At 42.4% G+C, this 27,052-nt stretch overlaps 1 protein-coding gene across 6 annotated transcripts in view; it reads left to right on the plus strand.

Annotated features, from left to right (window-relative positions):
• The window catches only part of Slc20a2 (solute carrier family 20 member 2), a 92,086-nt gene that overhangs the window by 44,933 nt on the left and 20,101 nt on the right, over positions 1 to 27,052 (plus strand). For all 6 annotated transcript variants that reach the window (XM_020179459.2, XM_074054586.1, XM_020179462.2 and 3 more), the window contains exons 2-5: positions 11,226 to 11,778; positions 16,342 to 16,482; positions 17,575 to 17,660; positions 19,094 to 19,190. In XM_020179459.2, coding sequence (XP_020035048.1) covers positions 11,490 to 11,778; positions 16,342 to 16,482; positions 17,575 to 17,660; positions 19,094 to 19,190 — 613 coding nt within the window. In that variant the 5' untranslated portion in view covers positions 11,226 to 11,489. The remainder of the gene's footprint in view (positions 1 to 11,225; positions 11,779 to 16,341; positions 16,483 to 17,574; positions 17,661 to 19,093; positions 19,191 to 27,052) is intronic.

Below are 27,052 nucleotides of genomic sequence, written 5' to 3' on the forward strand. Positions count from 1 at the left end.
AGAGCCACAGAGGAATGTGGGCTGCCTTTAAATGCATCAGTGGGAGAACCAGAAATAGAAGAAAGGAGCAGAAAAGATATTTAAATATTGTAAAATAACTGATGATAATTGGAAATATGAAAAAGGCTAATAATATATGTCCAAGAAGCTTAACAGACTCCAGTGTGTTAAGAGATCTACATCCAGACACATTAGAGTCAAAATATTGAAAGACAAGGAGAGAATCTTGAAAGCAGCAGGAAAGGAGTGACTGTAAGGGACAGTGTAGCTACAATAAGACTAAGCTCTGTCACTGCCTCAGAAACTGTGAGGCCAGAGGGCAGCAAAATAACCTAGTGAGAGTACCAAAAAAACTCAGAGTCAGCAAAGCTCTTTCAGAAGTGATGGAGGTAGAATAAAATCATCCCTAACTAATTAAAAACTGAGATTCCATTGCTAGCAGGCCTGCCTTATGAGAAACACTGAAGAAAGTAACTCAGTTAGTGATTTGAATCTCACCCCCGCCCCCCAAGTCAGCTCTGGTATAGGTAATTAAGTAGATAGTGGAAGAATATCATGAAAAGCAGCTTATATCTGGTTGCTTTCTAGTTATTGTAAGAAACGTTTTTCTGTTTCCACCAGAGCATCCTCCCTGTCACCAAGTCCAGCAAAGGGAAAGTGAGGCCCAGGAAGCCAGTTCTCCATCATGCTTAGGCAAGCAGGTGTCAGCATTCCCCTCAGAATGAGGAAATGGTTTTCAAAGGAATCCTGTAAACTGTCTCATCTCTTTTACGTGTTTTTTTTTTTTTTTTTTTTAGCTTCTGCTTTCATTCTTTGAAGGTAATTTCAAACAAATGCTTATGGTTGTTCAATTTAGTAAAAAGATTTTAGTTTGTATATTCTCTGGAAGAAAGGAAGAACTACTAAATTTCCACCTGACTTACCAGTCAAATGAGCAATTTCATGAATTTATTGTCTTGTTTAGCCTGTTTACATGGCTAATTTGGCAAATTATTGGTGAAGTTGAATTAAATTCCCAGGCTTCTAATGAAGCACTTCATATACTTTGGACAGACTCCTCTGTAGCACAGAGGCAGAGACTTCCCAAATCTGAGAAATAATTATTTACTCTCCTTTACTTTTTCTGCTAATTATAAACTATTGCTTAAGAATCTCTGGAATGAGAACAAAAATATGGGCTAGTAAGTTGAGCAAAGAAAATAGTTAAGATGATGATCACTTACCAACTCATATTAGTAATTAGAATATGTGACTGTATCTGGAATCTTAAGTTTTCTAAAAGTACCATCTCTATTCTTAGTGGGTCCCGAAGTCATCGGAACAAAATTAGCAAATAAGTATGTAAGAACCAAGATATCTGTTTACATACATGGTTCCATTTTAAACTGTGGCTGACAGGAAACTATTTCCCTAATATAGCTCTTGGAACATAGCCAAATAGTCCAACACTTCAGGGTACAGAACAGGAACAAGTGATCCTAGTTTGCCATTTGGTAGAAGTTTCATATGTTAAGTGATTTGCTCATGAACATCAGTCTATTTTTGGAAATGAGTGAAAAAGACAAAACCCTCTGCGCAGGGAGTCCATCTGCAGCAAATTCAGAAAGTGTGAGGGGGAGATGGGTTTAGAAGCCATTCAGTTCTTCCTTCTTGTTCTTTGCTTTTGAGCAGCATTGTACCTGAATCACTCCAGCAAGGAGGTAATTGATTTTAAAGCTCTACTGCAAATAATTCCACACCTTCCATGGGGCTCATTTCAGAGTGCACGTGCCATGTACTTACAGCTTCCTGCTCCTATCCAAGTGCAGTGAAAGACTGCTTACTTGGGCCACATCTTCAGGTTTGACTGGTTGATACCTATTTTCTTAGTAGCTTTTTTATGAACTCACTAAATTACAAATTGAAAATGAAAATACTGACAAAAAGCTTGTTTACAATAGCCACATTGTCATTCCAGCTCCACTTGAGTATCTCCAAAGAGCTATTCCTTCCCTAAGCAGTCTGGGGTTTTTAAATATTTTCTATGGGAATCCTGTAGTACCTGCTAAATCTTTTCTTCTTCAGGCCAAATCACCCTAACTCCTTGAACCTTATCTCATTTTAACTATTTTTATTGTTTATTTCTTTATCCTTTAAAAACATATTTACTTAATAGATTTATATAATGCCTTCCTGGGGAGGAAAAGGCCAAGCTATGTGGAAAACATCTAAATAACACAAAACCTTTATGAACTGGAAAGAAATTTAAATGTCAGATGGGAGGGAGAGTGAACCTAGAGCAGGAGCACGGCCTGGGAAGGGAAGAGGTACAGAAGGCCCAAGCCCTTGGGGTCTGAAGAAGAAGCTTCAGATGGTGCAAAAATAAGTCTGTTCGCACAGACTGTTCACTGCACTGCTGGAGAAAGGGTCAGAAATTTCCACCCTGTCTCGCCACAGGACAAAGTCAGTTTCAGGCCAAACTGACTTTCTGGTTCTGTGGTGTCTGGTTGATGTAGAATAATAGAGTTAGACAGGACTTAAAGAGATCATATGACCTTGACAACTTCCAAGATCAAAGGCTCTGGGGCCTTCTTGATAGTCCATCCTCTTCATCGCTCTTTCCTCACCCCACCATCTCTCCTTCCCACTCCCAGCTTAGGCTAGGACCACAAGGAACCTCAGCTCCCCAAATGGGAACTACTCTCATCAAGAAGGCCTATGAGACAGGCATGATGCTTCACACCTGTAATCCCAGTACTCGGGAGGCTGAGGCAGGAAGATCAAGAGTTTTGAGGCCAGTCTGGCCTGCATAGCAAGACCTTGACTCAAAAAGAAAAGGCCTGTGAATGTCAACCAGGAATGTCACTGCCTAGTACTTGGTACTGTTGTCATGTGAACATCTGTCACGGTGTTGACTCAGTACTTAGAGAACATCTTAGGACTCATTTAAGCTCTACTTCACTTGACTGGTGCATCTTCAAAGTTATTCCAAAGTTGGACTAGATGGAATCTAAAGTCACCTCAAACGTGAATGATCTATGACCTTCTAATTCTGTGAGCCAAAGCAGGAATAAAAGACTAATTATAGAGCCTCAAATACTGTTCTAGTGAAAAAGAGGCCTGCAAACAGCTTGGCACCAGGAGGACCCTATTTTACTCAGTTTAATCCTGATGACCAAACCTCAAGAGAAGCATAAGGAAGATGAAGGACCACATGTGACTGAGTATGGACTTTGCATATCCTGCAAAGTAGAGGATAAGAGCAGTGTCAAAGGCCAGACAGGGGCCTTCTCACTATGTCCTCAGCTACCGTAACAGAAGTATATTCTTCAAAGTGAAAAACAGACATATAATGGAGTATAAGGTGTGTTTTATGACTTATATTGTAGGCAGTAAGACTGAAAAAAACTGCCTGAGGAGCACTAGGCTGAAAAGATTCATCATAAATTCATTTTGTTTACTAAAGAAAACTCAGCATATTTTGATGGTACATTCCTAAATTTTTTTACAAATTATTTTCTTTTGTAGTGTTTTAAAGGGTTTTCCAATGATAAAAGTGGTCTTTGGAGAATTTTTTTTGTTGTTGTTAATGTGAAGGACACCCAGAGAGAACACTATTATGTTCCTTCAGTCTTATGTAGTTGAGCTCCCTTCCCATGGACGTGCTCAGCAGTGTCTGTTCTAATTTGCCTCTAAAACCATTTCCTGAAAATAAATGTTGTTTCTTGGAACTATCTTAACATTTCTTAATGTACTCATGGGTAAGAGCATTATAGAGCATTGCAGATAACTTTACAGATGTGATTATAGGATTCATATTAGAGTTCCCAACAGAGATGACACTTATTGCAACTTGCTCATTCTCAAACTCTAGGTGACTTCCTTGAAGCTCTTGGTATAGGAAGGGTTCACAGGTCCAGATTTAAAGTATCTTCCTGGGCTGGGGGTGCCACTCATATGGTAGAGCACCTGCCTAGCAAGCATGAAACCCTGAGTTCAAACCCCAGAACTGCCAAAATAAATAAGTAAATAAAAGGAGTGATTCTCAGCTAGTGTTTGTGTTTGCCCTAAAAATATGTGTAAATGCTAGTGAGTGGCTTTGCACCTTGGGGTCCTCAGGAGCTCCAGGTCTCTTTTCCCATGGAAGCGCAGAGTCCTTGGCTTGTACATCAGTGCCCTGACCACAGCAGGCTTGTCACTGGTCTCCAGCCTGGGAAGGGTTAGTTGTGATGCATTGACAGCCCATCCTCTAACTGATCTGCATTTGCTCTTTACCTCTTGATGCCATTGTTTTAAACATGGTGTGATGACCTGTCCCACGCCCTTGTTGATTGGTTGAAGTGGCCACTTTTCCTATGTATGAGTGGAAATTTCCCTTTTGATTGACTCAAAAGACTATTCTTTCTTTTTAAAATATATAATTTATACAAGGTCTTTGTGGACTTGGCAGACGGCAATGCTTGCAATACAGGAGAGGAAAAATATCAAAAGTGCTTAATACTTTCTTTGACTGGTATTGCTTTCTGATCAGTATTTTTGAGGTCTAATTTATGTGCTGTGAGGCTCACCAATTGTAAGTCTATGGTTTTATGAGTTTTAACAAACGTGTAATATAAGCACCATCATACTCAAGATATAGATTGAAAGTTTCCTTTGTAGACATTTGTCTGTGTTCATCTTGGGTAGACACAGATGAGGGCGAGGCGGGCATCATGGCAACCTGCCAGTTGTCTCCAGTGCAGCTTTGGCATTTTGAATGATTCTTTTCATAGTATCTTTTAGTTTCTTATCTGCACTTCTTTCCCTCCATCCATCCTTCAGAAAGCTCCTGCCCCTTACATGTGTGTCTCTCTCTGGCCAGAGACAGGGCCAGAGTTTTGCTTGGAGGAAGAAGAACAGGACCAGAGCGAGGTGACTTGGTATACCCACATGGCTGTCTTAGGGATGGGGACGTGGGATTGAAAGAGAAGGATCCTCCTGGAAGGGTTTCTGTGCTGTTTTCCTGTCTTATTGTGATACTGATGACTGCAAGTCGCTTGCAGTTTACAATAGTAATCACAATAGTTCTGAACCACCACCATCCCCAGTTTACAGATGATGAAACTAGGTTTAAGAGGTGTATGCGAGTCACCCAAGTTCAACTGCTTTTTACTAGCAGAGGCCTCAATTCCTGATCGTGACTCCAGGGCTTTGTCTGCGAACGCTGCTAAAAGTCATCGTGTTATTACTTCTACTTCACACATGTTATGTGATTATGTCTCATCTTCCTCATCTCTCAGAGTGTCCTTGGGTAACTGCCCAGGGTGACACAGCTGGCTGCACTGGACTGGACCCAGAGCTCTGACTCCAGGTTCTGTCCTCAGAGAAACAAACTTTCTTTCATCCTGAGAGAGAAAAGAGAAGGCAGAACAGCAGCTCATCGGCACACTGTTCTCATCCTCCATCCCTTTTCCAGGTTTAGACCTGTAGTATGCTCAGGTTGGATGTCCTTCATCCTCATCCCCAGGCTCCACGTCTGTGCTCTTTGTTCCCACTGAGGAAATCAACCTGCTGTCTTCCTGTCTATCCTATCTGTGCCCTGCTGTCTGTCTCCAGCACTCCAAGCCCCATTTGGCTTGGTTATCTCGCCTGTCCTTCTGATGCCATTTTCCCCTTCTCTGCCTGATGCCTTCCCTCTTTCATTCCTCTCTCCCCTTTTGCTTTCTTCCTTGCTTCTGCTATAAAGTGTCACCTGCCTTTTTCCAGGCTCCTGGGTTCCTTTGACTGCTTTGTAGTTTATTGTAAATATGCTGTTTAAAGGTGGTTATGGCAAGTTTCAGAGCTGTGACAGTGATGTTTCCATTTTTGTCATTAGTATGAAAATATGACAGTATTTTGTCATGAATATATTATTACATTCTAAATTATTTTCTAAGTTTAAAGTTACTAGAAACTCCTTATGATGAGATCTTCATACTGGATGTTAAAAAGAAATATTTTTCTGTTGTGCTGTTCTATAAATAATAAGATTCCAAAAGTGACTCTTCCATTTGATTTCAATCTTACTAGGAAAAGCTAGTAATTTTCCTATCTGGGGAGCCCAAGCCACCAATCATTAGACTGTACATCACACCACTGCAGAGATGTTTGTGCCTTCATAGGAAAGTGAGTTTTACATTTTTAAGGCTCTTTGGCTTTATGGGAGGAAATTGGAAAACTGCTTCAGAACCAGGGCCTCTATATGGGAGATCTTGCCTCCAAGAGGAGGAAAGCTTAACCTGAGTTCAATCTATGAAATCTCAAGTAAAAATACCCTTGTTGGCCAGGAACAAACCCGGTGGAAAAGAGGCTGGCTGTGGGTCATCTTTAAAACTCAGATGTTACGTCTAGCAGCATTTATTCCACAGCAGGGACCCTCCTACCCAAACTTCATTTTCTATAAATGTATTTAGTGTCACAATTCCCCAGCATTCTGCTTTTAAACAGTGTATAAATAAGTCTGACCAGAAATAGTCGATAATATTCGTTTTCACTTTTTCTTTAAAATTCAGATTTGTAATATGGGTAAGAGGATGTTAGATAAAGGTACAGCTGATGCTCACTAGAGGAAGTTAGAGAACCTGAGCTGGGAAGGTGGTAGAGCACATGCATGAGGTCTTGAGTTCATCCTCAGCACTGCAAAAGCAACCAAACAAGAAAGAAATAGAAATAAAGAACGACTCTATAATGCTTAACTCAAGAGTCGAGTCCTAGGAGGGCCTCATGGGCCTGGTGAAAGAAGTGGAGCTGGTGCAGAGACAGAGGAGCAGGGTGATAGGGCAGAACTGGAGACTGGGAATCTTGTCTCACAGGTATTGAAGGTGATGGGAAAAGAAAGGGAGGGTCTTGTTAACATATTGCAAATTTGGGGAAAGGAACTTATGAAAGCCCTCAGTGCCTCTTCTGACCCCTGGTATTGGGTGGGGGTGCTTCCAAGGAAGCTGCCATGCATGCTTAGGGTGCATAGAGTTCCTTGCTGTGCTGTGAATGTTTAATTCATTTTTCCCACAATGCCACCCAACTTCCACTAAACCCGTGCTGCCTTTCAGCAGATCTAAAATTGTCACTTCAGTTAAGCACATTCACTTCTACCTTGCTTTGTGGGTGGGCACCATTTGGTTTTTGGGAGACAGATTTTAACAAAATGAAGGGCAGGGAAACCCTCAGTAGATCACACAACCATGTAGGTACAACTGACAGTAAGGTAGGACTGAGAGCTCCTCAGTAACTGAGCTGGGTAATGCATGTGTGGGGACTTGAAATTTTTGTTTTCGAAATTTCTTTTAATTTAGTTTTTGACTGTGCTTGGTCAAAACTGTGTGTAATAAATTTGTGAATAAGGCAGGCTTACTGTCGTTCAAAACACTCCAGTATCCTCATTCCTCAAATGTAGGAAGTGTGTGATGCTTGAAAATTGAAGATTCCTGTGAACCCCAGCTGTACAGAAGGCTTTCATAGTAAGAGAAAGAGTTAAGAAGTTTGTTCTAACCATCTTTTGTGTTTTCGTGCAATAATCATGACCATTTGCAGGAAAGCCCTGGTAGGGGAGTTAGGAAGAACCAAGGCACTGGCTGGAAATTGTCCCAGCATCGCACCCTTGTTGAGAGTTATTGCTGCAGGAGAGAGATGACGTGTCTATGTATCATCCCCATACTTGAACTGCCCTGTTTCCCAGCTATGTGATATTGATGGACTCCAGTGTGTTGATTATTTTTGTGAACTGCCTGTGTGTCGTAGCTAGACTTCCCCATTCCAATATTAAGTAACTATTTATGTGGGCTTTCTTCTTAGTCTCTTCTGATGTCAGTTTTTACATTTAAATCTTCTTTTGATGTTCGGTAGGGATCTTTTTTCACCTTCTAGATAGTCATTGATGAGTTGTCTCTACATCATTTATTGAATGAGTCAATGTTTCCCACTAATTGATAGCCTCCTCCAAATCCTACTTTCAAGCCATCACTGCTTCATGCATTGTACCTCATCAGACCTCAAACACCCTGAATCTGACTGTGGATATTCTTAGCAAGTTAACCTTTGGCCTTCAGCATGGAGTCCTTTGGCTTGTCAAGAGCTCAGTTTCAGGAACATTGTCATTTTTTCCTATACAGCAGATTGTATAACTGCACAATTTAAATATTTTGTTCCATTTTGCTTAAGTGTGATAAAAAAATTAATGGAAAAGGGAGAAAACCACTATTGACTTTTTTAAAGGCCTGTAATTCTATCACATTTGACATAAAGATAGAAATCATTTAGGTTGTGTGGGTGGCAAGCCTTTCTCCTCAAACCGCTGCTTATAGAACCTAAGTCCAATGGGCATGAAGGTGAAGACGAAAAGCCAAATTAAAGAACACAGACAACAGAACACAGACCATTGTGGGAATAAGCAATTTCACAGTCTCTCGGGAGGAAAGGGAATCTGGGCTGAAACGGTGCCACAGGTAACGTAAAGATGACTAAAAGCCTCCCCGAGCAAACCTAGGTGAAGGGCACAGCAGTTTGGGGACTCAAACTCTTTTCTAGTATGCTCTTGATTTACTTCTGTGTCTGGGGAGAACCTGTAGTCAAAACCTGTCCTGGCACCAAAAAGCAACCCAAAGAGCGAAAAGAAAAAATCCCACCCCATTATTTTTCAGTCCACTTTCATCATTCGGTAGCCATTTGTGCTCTCAGCCCCTCAGTACCGGCCATCATCATGTCCTAAGGTTTTCCAGTGAAACACCCCTGAAGGGGTTCGCCTTCCCCTACTGCCACCAGCAGAGGGCGCCCCATCTCATGCAGTCAGTTTGCGATTATTCTGGCCACACACCTGCCTTCCATCCAGTCTCCACCCTGCAGCCAGAACATCTTTAAAAAATACCAAGTCTGGCATGTCAGCACCCCTGTCTGACCCGGACCTGTTACTGGCACCCCACTGTTTGCATGGCCTGCCTCAGTTTTATTCTAGGTCTCCTCACCCTGTCCTCTCCCCTGCCCACCATGAGACCTATCTGCAATGAATGCTGCCCTCAGGCACAGGGTTAACTCCTGCTGTCAGTAGATGTCAGTAAGCCCTTCCTGCTCTCATGACAATGTGACGCCAGGTCTCCTTCCTTCATGGCACTTGTTACCAGTGTGGAGGTCATTCTGATGCTTAGCACCATCAGAGAAAACATACAACCTTCGTCCCTTGACTGTATAGGACTAGAATACTAAAGTTATAAAACTTTTAATGACATTTGTGTTGTTATCTGATTGATGCCTAATTCCTCCACTGGACTTCAAGCCCCATATGTGCCAGTACTGCATCCATTTTCACTCCCATTATGTTCCTAGTGACTGCACAGAGGAAGTTCCCATAAATACTTGCTGAATATTGTTATTGACCCTATTGCAGCCTCGTCTGGCAAAAAAAGATTTCGTTAAGAATCTGTTTCTATTTTAAGATGTAAAATACTTTTATATATATTATTATGCTTTTCACTTAAAGATTTAATATGCCCATCATATTAATAAAATTCTTTCTCTTATTTTCCTCAATTGGAATCTGAATTTCCAGAACTGCATATCTTAGAAAATTATAAGCTCTATCAATGTCCATTTTCTGTTTAATCATATGCCCGTGCATTGCATGCATAGATAGAGCTCACAGTGTTTGCTGGTTGTTTATTGTATATTGTTTTCATTTGAAAAGCATGCAGTATGTAGTTTCAGAAGAAAGTAAAAAAATCATCAGCTGCACTCCTGTTCACATTATCACTTTAGTATATTGCCTTTTGTCTTTTGTTTTCTTTTTTTCTTGCAGTGCTGGGGATGAACCCAGGCCTTGCACGTGCTACACAAGCACTCTACCACTGAGCAGCACCCCAGATGCACCTTGTGGTCTTTTTATGTGCATTGTTAGCATTGCCATAATCACAGTGTGTAGAAAACTTTGTGTTCTGCTTTCCCTCCTAAATAATGTATGGTTGATTGGTTAAAGTATTGTATGTGACATGTGGGGTCAGCTTGATTCATTCTGTTCAGTTCGGTATTTGTGAAGAAACACCACGCATGGCGCCATTCTGATGCTTAGCATCATCAGAGAAAATACATAACCTTCGTCCTTTGACTGTATAGGACTAGAATACTATGGTTATAAAACTTTTAATGACAATTTTGCTATACAGATGTATTCTGTGGCAGAAGGTATAAGCAAGACTTTTCTCCATTTGTTTAATAACTCCTTTCTTCATTTAGTCAACAAACTGACTAGGGCTTAACCCATGGCAGGCACTAGGCTGTGTCCAGAGAATGTGGCAGTGAATGAAGTCCCTGGGTGCGAGTGGGAAATCCAGACAAGAAGAATGAATGAGTGAATCAGGGGCGAGTCAGAGAGAAAGGCAGTAGAGGGAAGCGTTGGCCTCGCAGGCAGGCAGGTCTCGGTGCAGTGAAGGGAGAACTGTGCAGCTGTCCAGGAGAGGGATCCTCGGTGCCAAAGTCCAGAGATCAGATGTGTTTTGAGTTTTCAGGGAAGAGCGAAGAGCCAGAGGGAGGGTGGAAAGTCGCTGAGGGCAGTAAACTGGGGATCAGGGATAGGCAGGAGTCTCACTGGCCATGGTGGGGCCTCTGGCTTTTCCCGGGTGAGATGAGAAGTGGCAGGCTGATGACACACTGACTCCAGCCTTAACAGGACTGCCTTGTCCTGTTGCTCTGTTCCTTCTTCAAGGCCTTCAGCTTTCACCTTTGTCACTTCTAGTTGAGTGACCTTGTTCCATAGTTTGTAGACACATGCAGGATGCACCCGTAACATAAAGGGCTCGTTCCATGTGTGAATGTGCAGGTGGATGCTGAGCCACGCCCTGTGGGATGTCAGAGAATCAGAATCGTCATTACTGTTCAAGAACCCAGCCACATGTTTGAAAAACTATAATCTTCACAGCTCACTTCTCGATCTTTTGCTCATTTGAGGCAATTGTTCATCTCTAAAAATAATGATCAAATATGTTTTTCAAATTACATAAAAACTTCACCTAGTAAGATGAAGACCTGTCAGTCTGTAGTTAGAAAACATGCTTCAGTCTCTATCTGAAACCAGCGTTATTTTTTAAATTCTATTTTTTATATTCTAATCTTCCTCAAATTGCTGTATGGTTAGAGCTGTCATATGCCAAGTGAGATCCCATTAACAAGCTTAAACATTTATTTCTGAAAGAACAGCTGTTACAGGTGCACAGGGCAACTGATTTCTTCTGTTTTCCTTATTACAGGAGGCGACAAACCGGCTTTCCCAGACTGGGAGAAAAAATATGGAATGTGTTTTACCGCTGACTGAACACAACCAAATGAACTGTACTGACAGTAGTTTGAAAACCAACAGTTAGCAGTTTGTCCAGGCTCCAACACTGTCCAGCACTTTCCAGAGCAAACTCACTGTTTACAAGAACTCTCGGTCTTACGAAGTTAATAACCTCAAGCTTTGTTTATTTAAAATATTTCTGCGAAAGAAAAGTACCTGGAGCCTATTTTCTAAAATGGCCATGGATGAGTATTTGTGGATGGTCGTTTTGGGTTTTATTATAGCTTTTATCTTGGCATTTTCTGTTGGTGCAAATGATGTTGCCAATTCCTTTGGTACGGCTGTGGGCTCCGGTGTGGTGACCTTGAGACAGGCATGCATTCTGGCTTCAGTATTTGAAACCACTGGCTCTGTGTTATTGGGAGCCAAAGTAGGAGAGACTATCCGAAAAGGCATCATTGATGTGAACCTGTACAATGAGACCATAGAAACGCTCATGGCTGGGGAAGTGAGCGCCATGGTTGGTGAGTAGCTTTAGCCTTACACCAAGGGGGCGGGGGAAGGGGTGTCTGCCCTCCTGCCTCCCTGCTTCCTTTGCCATTTCCATACAGGTGACCTTTGTTTTAAGTTTTCAGACACTGGTTTGATGTTTTGTATTTACTATCTGACTTTCGCTTTCTGTGCTTTAATGTGATTATGATTTTTAAAGCTTCAAATATAAAGACATTTTTCTCAAATTTTTAGCAATTTGAGTGGTTAAAATAAATTTCAGCTATGTGAGTACTATTTGTAGAATAGGTCTTTATTGTTTTAGAGTTGTTTAAAAGTGATTAAGGAAATAATAGTCTAAGTGAATGTGTTTCATATTTTTACTATGAAATTTCTTTGCAGGTTGTTTATATTTTTCTTATGATTTTTCATCAGTTAGGATGTAATGAATGGTTTGAAAATATGGGTGTCATAAAACAACATTTGGGGCCGAGAGTATGACTCAGTGGTAGAGTGCTTCTTCAGCACTGCAAAATAATAAGACTATTTGGGAAGGGGTGGGGAGGGGTGGCCCACGGGAAGATTCGTGTTTATTATCCCCAAGGCCCTGGGTTCTCTACCTCTAGCACCAAGAAACAACCATACAAAACTAATAACAGTATTTATTATTTGACTGTCTTATTCTCAGTTTACGTTCTAAAGCCAGTACCAAATGAATCTTACTCAAGTGCTTATGTTTCAAGAAATTCTGCTCTGCTGTGTTATTTGCAACCTTTATGTGGCTTTTGTTTTGGTTTCTGAGTCTATTTCTTAGAGCACCATTTGATAAGTGTGTTTCCCTTTCTGACAAAAAGAGGATTGTATGTTAGCTATGTGTAGTCTGACCTTTGTAATGCTGGCTTTAAGTTGTGTAGATGAATAATTTGAGGGAGTAAACTGTGGTAATAGCACCTTGGCTGGTTGGGCAGTGTAATTTCTCCATTTTTCATGGTGACCTTAGATATTGGAGCCTTTGTGTATGTGTGTGTTTGTTGGGAGGGAGGGATTCCCTTACTGCCCTGCTTCAGTTGAAAGAAAATTCCAGGCAGGAATTGTCCAGTGCAGCTGACAGGACTCTTTCTGCTTGCCTCTAGGTAGAGATGACGTCACAACAGCCAACCGGTCTATACGGGTAATTTGGTTAGGGAGAAGAGGGTTAGAGAGGATTTCCACCACCTTGTGCTTTCAGTAGGACATCTTCTTTGTAGGAAGAGTCCTGCAGTAGGAGGTAAGATGCTGGTGTACCAAGGACACAGCCATGTTCCACAAGTCCCTAGTTATTTACACTGTCACTAGCATTCCTCAGGTACCCAGAATGTGGCGATCGCTTGCCAAATGGAAGATAACGCCCATCATTCAGTTGCATTAGGTTAGTTTGAGAGTCATTAAAGGCACCTGGTCAGAGCAGAAAGAGGGACAAGCTGTGACATCAACAGCACCGTAGCCTGGTAATACATGCCATGGAGTCCTGCTTCTCAGTACTGTGTGTCATAAAGATGGAAGGCCAAGGTTGCTGTAATACCAATAGCTACTGTAATTATTTTACTTCCTTTACTGAACATAGATTTCTCAGCATAATTAGATTTAATTAAAATTTCCCTTAGAAAAATAACCATTTGTAAAATTTACCCATGATATTCGTGTTAGGTATCTACAGTTTAATCATATTAAACTGAAATTAAGATTTTTCTTATAGCTGGGAGCCAGTGGTTCATACCTATATCCTAGCTACTTGGGAGGCTGAGATTGAGAGGATTGTGGTTTGAGGCAAGCCTGGGCAAATAGTTCAAGAGATCCATCTCCAGAATAACCAAAACAAATGGACTAGAGGAGTGGCTCAAGTGGTAGAGTGAAAACTCAAAGTCCTGAGTTCAAAGCCTAGTCCCACACACACAAAAAAAAGATTTTTCTTGTCAAGGTCATACGGGCAAGTCCACATTGTCTCAATTGTGGGAGAAATAAAGGAAAATGCTGGTGGAGTTTCATCCTAACTGGAGTTTACCTTTTCCTTGCCTTGGAGAGTGTAGTGTTTATTGAGGAGACTTGCCAGCGAGGCTGCCCTGAGAAATTCAGTTAGATGGAGTTTTGAGAACTGAGTTCATGTCCCTACTAATTTTGTGTAGTCAATATAATTTGTCCAACTTCCAGTTTTCCCACCCTTGGCCTTGGCTCTTTACTGAAAGAATGAAGGATTCTTACCTCAACTAGAATTTGGGTTTACCAAAGCAATTTGAGGTTTTGCTCGAATGACATGATTGTTTGCTTTGATTTCTTTCGTCTTTTTTTCCCCTGGTGTGTGGTTAGATGAATTTCAAAGTTTGCTTTGTAGGAATTTGTATGAGTTACCTAGATTTTTTTAAGTCAAATTCCTTACAATTGGGAGCTATGTAAATTTAAAATGGTGGTATAACCATTGACCAAAATCAGAGCTAATTCTGTTGATTCTTGAATTCTCTTTCTCTTCTAAATTCTATCCCCATTTTTTCTTCTCTCCCCTCTCCCTATCCTTTTATTCTGTTCTATTTTTTCTTAGTAACTTCTCCCCCAGCCTATGGCCCTCTGCTTTCTGATAGATTTGTGTTAGAGTTAAGTTGGTTGGGTAGAAGAAATTGTTAATGCCACCTAAACTTCCTGAACGAGTCATCTTGAGAATTGGCTCAGCCCTAAAGTAAGTCAGTCCACTTTATGTGAACCACCATGACTTCATGACCCCACTGGGAATTCTATCCTGTGCATCTTCTCATGGAAGCATCCACACTAGTGTAACAAGCTATCTCCTTAAGCTGCATAAGATGTGTACAGCCCCTGCTCCCCCTCTGCTCCCTTCTCCACTCTGTGCCCTGCCCTTATCCACATCTGCCTGTTGTTTCCATTGTGACCCTGACCCTTTGCTCTGCCATTTCTTTCATCTTCTGTTACCCCAGACATGCCTGTCTCCCATGTTCCCTAGGTTTCTCCTTGCACCCTTATCCCATAGTTCATCCCTTTCCTCTTGGAGAATGCTATTACTTTGCATTCAAACATTTCTTTCCCCCACTTTTCTTCTTGGCATGCATTAATCCCCTTACCGTCAGCAGTTTCTGAGGGTGAGGAGGCTTCGATCCATCACAAATCCCAATGTGAACCTATCCCACCTGCCCCTCCCACCAGAGGTCCCTTCACTATTCCCCTGCCCCTCTCTTCCTGCTTCCTACTCCCCACCATTCCTTACAAACTCTCCTCTAGACCTATTTCACAAAGTTGGTGAGAGAAATCAGAGCAGTTTTCAGGAGGGAAAAAATCTTCTGATCTGTGTGCAGTGGGGTGAGCTTGCACCATCCTCTTACATCACTAGAGTTATTTATGTGAGACTTACTAAGTTTTAAGCATTTTTGTAGTTTTGGGTTTTTGAGACAGAGTCTCATAGCCCAGACTGGCCTTGAAGTCACTGTGTACCCCAGGCTAGCCTGGAACTTGTGATCCTCCTGCCTCTGACTCCTTAGGGCTGGGGTTACAGAGCTGCCTTTCTTGTTGAAGCAGACAGTCCCTGTGGAGCCCAGGGCTCAGAGGTAAGGCCTCAGGAACTGTCCAGGGGAAGCCAGGTGCTACCACAGAGCCTGCCACTATTTGACAGCACAACTCTCCCAGCACATGCTTTGGGGATACACACGGGGTCACAGCCAGCCTCAGCTCAAAGGTCAGCATACCCAGCCCTCGCTGGAGCAGCTGTCCACATTGCCTCACAAATTGTGACCTGTGTGGCCAAAAGTGACCCTCTGTAGCTCAGATGTCATTGAAGAAAATGCCAGGGGTCTGCTTAACAGTGCTGCTGCTACCAAGCAACCAAGTTTCCAGAATTAACATTCTGGATTAATACTGTGCCCAGTTTATCGGCCAACTCTTCATTGCTGTACAGTTCAACAAGTGCTGCTGAAAGTGATCTTGCCCGGCAGACGCTTTTCATACTCACTGCAGAATCTGATCTGCTTATGAACTATAGCCTCGAAAAATATTAAGCCTGTAAGAGAGGGCTAAAGTGAACGTAAAAGGACCCAAAGCCAAACCGAGCAGGATCTGAGAGCAAATACCCAACTTTGGGTTAAATATCCCAGTTACTTTTCACCTGGGAGGCAAAAGGCAAAATAAGGGTGGTTTTTTGCTCTCTTACACAGACTACTGTGAACTGGCCCAACTCCTAGCCCTTGTTATGTGACTAAAAGGTGTAAGTATAGCAAACCTCCCCCATCTGTTGGCTTTCTTATCTTTCTATGTGCGGTGGCTTGGTTCTAGCCATACTTCACATCCAAACAGGCTTATCATTGGCACCCTCACCCTCATGTGACAAAGGCAGTTAATGAACCGATGTCAGGAGCCTCACCTGTGAAACAGAGTTGCTAAGAAGGAATAGTCTTTCCTTCAAGCTAATTGAGTGATTTTTGTCAAGACTTCAGCACTTTGGATAGAAAATTAAGCTCTGGGAGATGTCATTATGGAGAACAACAATTTGGATTTCTTCCCTAGGTGGCCATTTAAGACTGTGCCATGTGTCTGATTTTTTTTTTAAATCTTTCCATCTATAGGTTCAGCTGTTTGGCAGCTGATTGCATCCTTCCTGAGACTTCCAATCTCAGGAACCCACTGCATTGTTGGTTCGACCATAGGATTCTCACTTGTTGCGATTGGCACAAAAGGTGTGCAGTGGATGGAGCTTGTCAAGATTGGTAATTGCCATTTTCTTTTACCTATAAGAAGGAAAATTTACCTTTTCTAGAGTAAGTTTTATTAAAAATTGCCTTTATAATACGGTTTTTCCCTTCAAATGTAAAGCTTTATAAAACCCACATTGTATGGAGATACATTTTCCCTTCAAGTTTCAGTTAGTGGAGATTGTGAAGTATTATGTGTTACACTGTCTTTTTACTCTTAAAATGTTACATCCGACACAGCTTTGAAAGTCTGTGCTTTCCAAGCAGAAGAGAAACTTATTTGATTAAATCAGTCTAAAGTTCAGAGAAAGGTCAGGCCCAAGCAAGGAAAATGCCATGAGTCCAGGGCTCAGCCTTCACAGTCATGGTAAAGCCTCAAAATCAGGTCCCTGCCATCTACCTTCACTGTAGTCAAGAGATGTTCTATCTCCCCTTGGAAGGAGGCAGCAGTGTTCCTCGTAGGTTGTTCCTATTCCCAGAGGTCTGACTGCTGACTCTGCTGATCTGCTTTTAACAAGAGGCAAATCTGCTTATCCCCACCTGCTGTGGAAAATATTCCTTTGCCCTATCCCCATCTGCTGGGTTGTTCTTTCTTTTTTTTTTTTTTTTAACCTGAACTCCCGTGGCCTCATGAGCTGTAGGTTACTCAGAATCCCTGACCTGCCACACAGGGACACAGACAGCCAAGAAAATCACCTTAGATCCTAGGCTTCTGGTTCCAGTCACTAGAGGTCAGACATGAAGTACCAGGCTGGACCTGGCAAAGGAAATGGAAGGTGGCCCGCCTTTTAAATAACCATACTGTTGGAGTGAGTCCTGTGTCTCCATGTATTGGTTTGAAAGCAGATGGAGGGTCTCAGTGGGACTGGATGACTGTGATTGCTGAGGCCAGAGCTTGAGAAGCAGGTGCCACCCATGATTGCGAGTGTGTCTGGGTAGAGCCGTGTGTGGATGGTGTCAGGAGAGCTGGCTGTGTTCTAGTTAGGATAAACAATTCTAGAAATACCCATTAATTTATAAAATATACTGGTTGCCATTGTATTATATAAATATGACCATGATTGAGGATGAATTTTAATATTCATTAGATTTTTTTTAATCATTCAGTTGCTTCTTGGTTTATATCTCCACTGTTGTCTGGTTTCATGTCTGGCGTGCTGTTTGTACTGATCAGAATGTTCATCTTAAAAAAGGTAAGTGAGCTGTTAATTTTTTTAAATTTTAGGGCTAATTTTGGTTCAACGCAATAGAAGTTAATAGTGAGAGGGCTTGGAGAGAGAGAGTTATGTTTACATTGTTAAGGTCCGCTCCCTGGACTTAGACATTACTCCTGTAGCCAGAATGAACCATGGTGAGCACACAGACTCCCCTAGGTGGGCAGTGCAGGTGGTGCTTCTTTGGCTGTGTGACTAGCAGCACTCTCAGGAATGGGGCTGCAACCTCAAAAGGGAACGGTGATGACCTCCTGACTGTTAAACAGAACCGTGAGACTGAAGAAGATCTTGAAATTGACTGTCACTAAAGGCAGCCAGATAATCAACTTACTCAGAGGTAAAGGTGCTTTCCTTCCCATTCTTTTCACAAAGAAAGACCTGAAATGCTGACCTAATTTGAGAGAAGACAAAATAGGAAATGTAGCTAGAGGGATACATTTTGTCTAAAAAATAAAATGAGATTAAAATTAGAGCTCGCCAAAGGTCAGTAATCTTTAAAAAATCTTTATTGCCATTTTTTATTTGACTTTGAAGGGACTGTTGCAATATCTTTTTTCTTTTGAAGATTTATTTTTTAATACACATGTAATACTTGTACTTATTTATGGAGTAAGTGTTATATTTCAGTACATGTATACAATGATCAAACAGGGTAGTTAGTATTTTCATTTCCTCAAATGCTGTCATTTATCCTAGAAACCTTCAGTGCCTTCTTTCTAGGCATCATAGACTATACTTGCCCTTCTGTGCTACCTGACATTAGAACTTTGTGTTAGCCAGCTTTTCATCCCTGTGACAAAATACCTGAGATAAACAACTCTTCAGGAGGGAAGTTATTTTGGCTCATGATTTCAGAGGTTTCCGTTCATGATTGCTTGGGGCTTGTGGCGGCATAGTACATCGTGGAGGGGACCTGTTCACTCCCTGGTGGTGGAGAAACAAAGAAAGAGGAAGAGGAGGGGCTGGGGTCCTCACATCCCCTTCAAGGACACACTCCCTGTGACCTAACTTCCTTCCAATAGGGCCCACATCCTAAAAGAAGATCAGTCTCAAAATACTTGTAGATTGTAGACCAATAGGGGTAAATGTGAATTTAGCCAAGCAGAAGGCTCTGTGGATTTGGAAGAATGTGCTAAGTTCTGGGCTTCGGTCCCCGGGCACAGCCCTCCCCAGTAGTTCTAAGTCTGATGTCAGCTCATGTGACTCTAGTGCCATCTTGTCTGCTGGCATAATAGTGGGCTCTTTGAAGCTGCATTTGTGTAGACAAGATATCCCCTGCACACACAGCAGGCCACAAGGCAGTGATGTGCCAGCCCATGTGGGATGGGGAAGGCTTTCCTATAATGGTGCCTTGTGCCATTTGCCTGCATTGCCTCCAGTACTGACCTCACTTTATCTCAACTGTCACACAGGAGGACCCTGTGCCCAATGGCCTCCGGGCACTTCCTCTGTTCTACGCTGCTACGATAGCAATAAATGTCTTCTCCATCATGTACACAGGAGCGCCAGGTAAGATGCGTGGAAGCTGGAGATGGCAGATTAGGAGCTCTGTAATCTAGCAGCGTTGGCTTGCTTGGAGCTATCATTGCCATGGGTTAACAGCAGACAGCACTGCTCATGCCCCTGTGGAGCAGTAACAGTAGTGATGCATCACCACAAGATATGTGATACAGAGGCAACAGACCTGCAAGTTAAGAAAAAGATTTCAGTCCCCATTCTGTCATTTACCCAGCTGTAATGCCTTGGCAGCACATTGAACCTCTCTGAGTCTCAGATGTATTCCTCTATCACACACCCCCTGAGCTGGGGAAGGAGAGAGAGGGGTTTGGCTCTCCAGTCCTGTGTAGGCACAGGCAAGTAACAGCTCCAAGTGATGGGGTATGGGGAGCTCAGAAGTGATCTATAGTGTCCAGTGGCTCACACCTGTAATCCCAACTAATTAGGAGTCAAAGATCAGGAGGATTATGGTTCTAGGCCAACCCAGGCAAAAAGTTAGTGAGATCCCATCTCAGTCAATAACCCAGGTATGATGATTCTTGTTTATAATCCCAGTTACACTGGAGGCAGAGATAGGACGATTTTGGGTTGAGCCTGGCCCTGGGCAAAGTCTGTAAGACCCTATCTGAAAAATAAGTAAAAGAAAAAAAGGATGTATGGCTCAGGTGGTATAGTGCCTGCCTAGAAAGCGTGGGGCCCTGAGTTCAAACCCAGTACTATGAGGGAGAAAAGAAAAAAAGTACTATAGTCTAGTTGTGGAACTCCCAGTACCTTGTTACTCCAGCAACTAGAAAGCAGTGGTGATTTTCTTTTCAGAAGTACTGTGTCTCTTTTCTTTTTCTTTCTTTGTTTTTGTTTTTTTGCAGTACTGTGGCTTGAACTCAGGGCCTTCACCTTGAGCCACTCCACCAGCCCTTTTTTGTGATAGTTTTTTTTGAGATAGGGTCTTGAGAACCATTTGCCCGGGCTAGCTTTGAACCACATGCAATCCTCCTGGTCTCTGCCTCCTGAGTAGCTAGGATTACAGGTGTGAGCCACCAGCACCCAGCACTCTTTTTCTGATGGCTTGTGGGGTTTTTGGTGGTTGGTTGGTTTGCTTTAGTTTTTTGAAAGAGTCTTGCTGTGTAGCTCAGTCTGGCCTAGAACCTAGGATCGTCTGTCTGCCAAGTATCTGGGTTCTTCTTGTGAGCATTCAGGGCTTGAAGGGATTTTTTTGGGGGGGAAGGAGGTGTTAAATATTCTCTTGTTTTCTTCTGAAGAGGAAAAGAAAGAAACTTGTACAGTTTTCTTACTTACACAAATGTCAGTGCTGATGAACCGTTAATGTTCTATTAAATTTTTGCATACTGGGCATAATGGCACACATCTGTGGTCCCAGTCTGGGCAACACAGCAAGAGGCATGCTCAGAAATACAAAAGAACAGAAGTATGCGCGCGTTTGGTAGCATCCATGCTTCTGTCTCCCTCGCGAGATGCCTGCCCTGCCGCACCTTGCCCCTGTGGTGAGGACACAGGTCAGCAGAAACGGCAGTTTGAATTGCTTTCATCTTAGTGATGCCCTTTATGGACAGTGACATGCACTCCTTGGCTTTATCTGGCTTGCCTCACATGCATCAAGCTCCGGGTTCCAACCCAGCACCACAGCGGGGAAAAGAAAAAATTTCTGCTAAGTGGCATGTCATGTTCCATTGAAAGTGCCATCTTCCAAAGTGTGAGGAAATCCTATAAATTTCTCACATTGCGTTTTCTCAGTGTAATTTGTTCCTGGTTTTAGTTTATTAGACATTTCTATCTTGTGTACTTCAGTACTGTTCATATGAGTGACTTAAGAGAGAGCTGGGCTGGGGCAGCTCTTGTTAGAGCCGCACTTAGCCTGCAGGACACTCTGGGTTCATCCTCAACACCACAGAAAACGGGTGCTAGTGCAAATAAGGATGATTTCTTTTTATTTCTTCATTTTCTTTTTTCCCCCCCTCTCTATTCTTGCTTCCTAGTTCTCTAAATGTCAAAAAAAAAACTGTGTAATTTTTTTTTTATAAAAATTTGAGTTTATCACCAATGCTGGTGGCTCACACCTGTAAATCCTAGTTACTTGGGAGTCTGAGTTCAGGAGGATCTGGTTTCAAGACCAGGCCAGGCAAATAGTTCCTGAGACCCCGATCTCCAAATAACCAGAGCAAAATGGATGAAAGCATGGCTCACATGGTAGAGTGCCTGCTTTTTTAAAATTCTCTCTCTCTCTCTCTCTCTTTTTTTTTTGGTGGTACTGAGGTTGAATTCAGGTGCTCTACCACTTGAGCCATGACCCCAGTTTGAGCACCTGCTTTGCAAGTGTGAAGCCCTGAGTTCAAAAACCCCAGTCCTAACTAGATAAGTAGATAGATAGATAGATAAAGAATTTGAGTTTCTCTATACTTGCCCTGTCTTTTCTGTTTCTTCCCCCCATCTTTTTGCTGTGCATTTATCTCATTTGCTGAAAGTACCATCATACTGGGCGAGAAAATTATTCTAGGGAAAATTAAACTATATGACAGGTGAAGCATTGAAGGTTATGTGAGTGCTTCATAGAACTGTTGTGGAAAATAGATAAATTTATTGAGCTGAATTGATGCCTTTAGTCCCCCCACCCCTCTGGAAGATTGGGGATATTAATCCCCACTTTGCAGATGGCAAGCTCAGGTACAGCAGTGTCAGTTCATGTGACTAGCAACACAGGATCACAGCTGGAACCAGGCAGCCTACTCCCAAGCCCCAGGGTCTTAGTAATGACTTTCACTGATATGTGAGACAGCTTAAGGAAGTACTTAGCATAGGACTTTCTGTTCTGGTACCACGTAATATTATTGACAATGACAATAAAAGGTGTATCAGCCTTAACAAATTGTTTCTCATAACTCTGTTTACAAATGTCTTCCAATATATTTGGGAACCCAGCTGTATGATTTTGTTTGTATTTAATATACTGGTTAGTGTGAAGAAATAGCCACCTACTTAATTATGAATATACAAACATGTGCATAAAGGTGTTGAAGATCCTTATTGAACTGAAACACAACACTGTCCCAGTCCCCAAGTTAGCATAAGTATTTAGGGTGACAACTGTTCTCACAAAAACATGATATATCCACCTCATATCTTCCGTTCCTCATCACAGAGGACAGGCAGTAGTCCCTGTGGTGATGTGGACAGGACACTTCACACAGTGCCTGGCACATCGTAAACTCTTGGTATGTGTCAGAGGCTCTTCTGTTACCACCAGCCATTACTGTCCTCATTCTTTTCAGCTATAAGTTGGCAGCAAGTTCTGTGTCATCCCATCTTTCTCTTTTTCCACACATATGTATGGGAAGTTTCTGAAGTTTTTTGAGGGGCTTGTCTAGAGGAGAAGGAAGGAGAAAAAGGTCATGACTCCAAAGAACCAACTATTTTGTTCCTCTAATGAGTTGCAAAAGGAGTTTGTTAATAGTTTGGTTCTAGAAATACTATTTCTAGAATATCCATCCAGGAGATGGGTCCAAATATTCTGTGTATTTAAGCATTGAAGGTTGTTGTTTGCCCTTCAAACTAATCTTTAATTTTCAAACTAGTTTTTAATTATATACGCTTTCCTTATGAGGGCATCTCTCCTTGTCCAGCTGTACCATACTTAGCCGGAGAGGCATATTTGATGAGGTTGTGGCAAGAAGAGACTCACTGTGACAGCAGCCCCTCCATCCATTGTCCCCTCAGCGTACATCTGCTTTTCTGTCTGTCTAGAATTTATTTTGCTTAGTTCCCTTGCTTCCTTAGAACATTTTCACTCATTACACAGGGGCTTCAGAGATAAAAGAGTAGAATTCTCTAACAAAAATGAGTTTCAACATTAAAAGATTTTGATAAATGGTGTTTTAATGCATGGAGATGAATTAAGTGGGAATTTGTTGGATGTGAGTTACAGTGTTTTCTTTTCACTTCCTCTGTTCCTCTACTCATAAGTTATTATGAAGTTGTTTATACCTTAGGCTTAGTTTGATTTGTTTTATTCTGTATCAGACATGATTTATCTCAAATAAAAGCCATTTTTATACTTCAAAGGCTGAGTTTGCACTTTAACAAACTTATCTTTGCATTTTTGTCCTTAAAAAAGGGATTAGCAAGAACCAAAAATAACTTTAGGAAACAAAGTACTTATTTACTTGGGTTGGATACAAGCCAAAAGCTTATTTTTAATTGAAAACAATCCTGTTCTGTAGGACCCGGTTTTTGTTGTGTGTTTAGACAGTGAATGCTGTAATTCATTAATGGCCCTTTGAATAGGCACGATAGATAACCTGGTAAGCCTCTGGTACAACTTCAAGTAGGTCCCTCTACCAGCAGCCTCACTGTCACTTAGTAACTTGTTAAAAATACAGACTCTCTGGCCCAGCCCTGGGCCTGCTACACCAAAAATACTTCAGCCCTGTAGTCTGTGTTCAGTAGGGAGCCCCGTATTGTCCCTGGTTCTTGTTACAGTTTAGGAACCACGGCAGAAGTCACCTCTCTTTTCCTCTTCTTTCCTTCAAGACAGGGTCTTTCCTTTCTTTCTTCTTTTTTCTCTGAAGCAAGGTCTCTCAGTGTTACCCAGAGTGGCCTCTAACCCCTGGACTTCTCCTGCCTCAGCCTCCTACATAGCTGGGTCTATACGTGCGTGCCAGTGCGCCTGGCTCATCACCTCTTTTACCATAAACAGTGCTGTCTTACTGCATTTCTTAGATAATGAGCACTCTTCAAAAGTTCTAGCTAGTAATCTGCGCTCACTCTTTTTTATCAGCAAGTGAATTCTCAAACATAACCAGGCCTGGTTTCTGGTTGCTCCAGGGCAAGTCTGTACCAGGGAATGGCTGCCACTGCCGCCTCCGCCCTTCCCCTCTCCTCCTCCTCTTACTCCCCCAGCTTTGCTTCTTTCACCTCTTTCTTCCCTATCTTTCCCCCTCCTCCTTTTCCCTTTCTTTGCTTCTTTTTCCTCCTCTTCTCCATCTTCTCCCCGTGCTCCTCTTCTGCCTCCTCTGGTTACAGCTCCTTCAACTCAAGCCCAAGGAGCTCAGCACACGCCCCTCAGGCCTCTCAGCTTTGTGAGAGGGGCTTTGCTCCCGAGGACCTGAGCCTTCCTTCCATGCTGTGGTCATAAAGGCTGATCTGGGGAGGAGCACACTTGCAACTACAGTGCTCCTGATCCTGGGTGGAGGAGGCCCCGGGCAAGAAGCGTTTCCAGTTACCCGCAAGGCTGCATTCAAAACAGAGAGATTTCAGTTCCCTTCTTTTTCACTATTATTACAAATGAACCCTGGTTTGAAAGAGCTGGTACTATATTATGCACATCCCAATGACAGTGCAAACCAGAAAGTACCATATTTTATTTCAGAAGTATGCCTCATTTCTTCAAGAAGTTTTCCAGTCCCCCATTCCACAGGTAGCACCCTCAATGCTTCTCAGTGCTGATGGAAACAAACCCCAGGACCCTGCTTTATGAGTTCAGGCAAGATAAGTAGGGGCAGGCTACAGAGCAGGCACATGTGCCATTCCTGGGGGTGTGTCCATAGTGTACTGTCGTGTGACAGGTCACGCATAGGGTCATTCTGCTTCCGAAAAAGTAGAAAAGAAACCCTCGCCAGCACTCCACACTGTGTTCACACCTGTTTAGAAAATAGTCTCTACTTTTTTCTGGGAAGTGAGCTCAAGAAGGGAGTGTGATGAGCGCATTTCACACTGGGTATTGCATAATTTTGTGTGGTCTTTCTGTATTCTGAGAGTGAGAATGTATCATATATGTAATTAAAACCAATAGTGCAGTCTGTAATCAGTAAGAATGAAAGTTGTAGGGAGGGCTGGTGAGGACGTGTAGAGCTACAGCCTTCCTGGTTTCATAGAAGGAGTATTTATTTTACACATTCTAGTGATGATTGTTATATGTGAAAAGTAAGATGTAGAACAAAGTAAGGACAGTGGAGGCAGAGCTTTTATAAAACACTGTATTCATTTCTTCCTTAAGTGACTTGCAATCTGTCTGATCTTTTGGGGGTTTAGAATAGAACCACAAAGAAGCTTGAGGTTAGAACGAAATCACTCTTCATCACATCTGTGTTACATCAGAAAATGAAAGGAACTGGAGACGAAAGTCCCCTGAGGTTCAGTGACCCAGCTCTGGCCTCTAGCAGCCACTTTTGGCGAGTAAACAGGAGCAACTCACACTGTGCCCTACTTTGTCCATCCACATAGGGAAGCTACAAGGCCCTCTGAAGGTGTAATTATCGGGAAACAATTTGAAAGCCTCACCAGGAAGACAATCCAATACAAATTAATTTCCCACAAAATATGTTGTGTGTAAGATGGATGAGTCTTTAGAAGAAAAAAGTTTTGCCTTTGGTGTACATTGATTCAAGTGCTCTTTGTTTTCTTTCTTATTTATTTATTTTAACTTTTTAAGACAGAGTCTCACTGTGTAGTCTAAGCTATCCTTGAACTTGTGATCCTCCTACCTCTGCCTTTGGAGTACTGGGATGGATTACAGGCATGAACAACCACACCAGGCCCAAGTGCTTTTGTAGGCTGTTTTTGAACTGAATTGTTTCTTACCATAAAACTTGATTGTATATATTCAGTATGGTTTTGAGCTGTGTGATGTTACATTTCTCATATGTAGGCTTTGAAATTAATCTTTGTGTTCTTAAGATTCTCTGAGAAATTACCAACTGCTGGAGTTATTTGTTAAGACCCCTGTCCCCATTCTGTTCCTCGGTTCTCTCTTACTATGCACAATATTTCCCCTACTTTCCTAGGTCCCATCTCTCTTCGTCCTCCTCTTTGATAGTTGTGCTCTGTCCCCTACTGCTCCCCTCCCTCAGGGTATGTCTGAGTCTTGCCTTCCCTGTTTGTTTGTTTGTTTGTTTGTTGGAATTTGGAGGGTCACCTCAGCATTTTCTGGCCATTTCACAGGCCAAGTCAATGGCAAAGGCAGGTGTGATGTAAAAGGTACAAAGGGCATGTACGATATGGTGTCTTATCCAAGCAAAGGATCAGAAATCTTACAATTGACTTCAGTTTCTCCTTCTGTTGTTAGTCCTGACACCATGTGCCCCTAACAGGGAAGGTGAAGATGGGCTTGGGAGAAGCACAGGAAGCTACTCTTCCCTACTTTTGTTTTGGTCCTGCCTTGGCATGGATGGGAAAAAAATAGGGTCTTGTAGTAAAAGTGCTCATTCATTTAAAAAACATATATCCCAAATTGTTTACCTGTCCCCACAGTACAAAGCATGCCTCTGCCGGATCAGATCAATAAGGAGAAGCCAAAAGTAGCACACTTGCCAAGCTTCCATCATCTAAACCCCGGGGAAACTTCTTCACAAGCCAAATGCTTCAAAGCCGTCAGGGTGGTGGGGAGGATGTTAACAGATTGGTCTGATGTTGGTGATGAGTTGTTACCAGTCTTTTGGACAAGAAACAGCTTTGGAGTGACCCTTTATCACATGTATGAAGACACTGCCATGCCCATACAAGTCAAAAGCCAGGAGGCCATAGCCACAGGCACACGTGGCCCAGCTAATGGCATCAGCTTGTGTGGTTTGACCAGCAACTCTAGGCTTAGGTTCATAGGCAGAGCTTTAGGGGCACCGGGCTGCCAGTTAACACTGTGCAGCTGAGAGCTGTGCTGAGTCCACAGTTGTGCAATGTCACTGGGGTTTTTGGAGGAGCTGCCTAAGTATGCCCACTGTGGCCCCCAGCTGCCCGTAAAGTAGGGGCCTATGAGGTTTTACTTTAATGTTTATATACAATAATTCTGACTCCCCATTCTGTAACCTCTTAAGAGTTATCAGAATGTTCAGTAATTCCATAATTGACTAACTTTGAGCTGGTTTGTT

This window comes from Castor canadensis, chromosome 14, assembly GCF_047511655.1.
Source record: "Castor canadensis chromosome 14, mCasCan1.hap1v2, whole genome shotgun sequence".
Classification (NCBI taxonomy): Eukaryota; Metazoa; Chordata; class Mammalia; order Rodentia; family Castoridae; genus Castor; species Castor canadensis.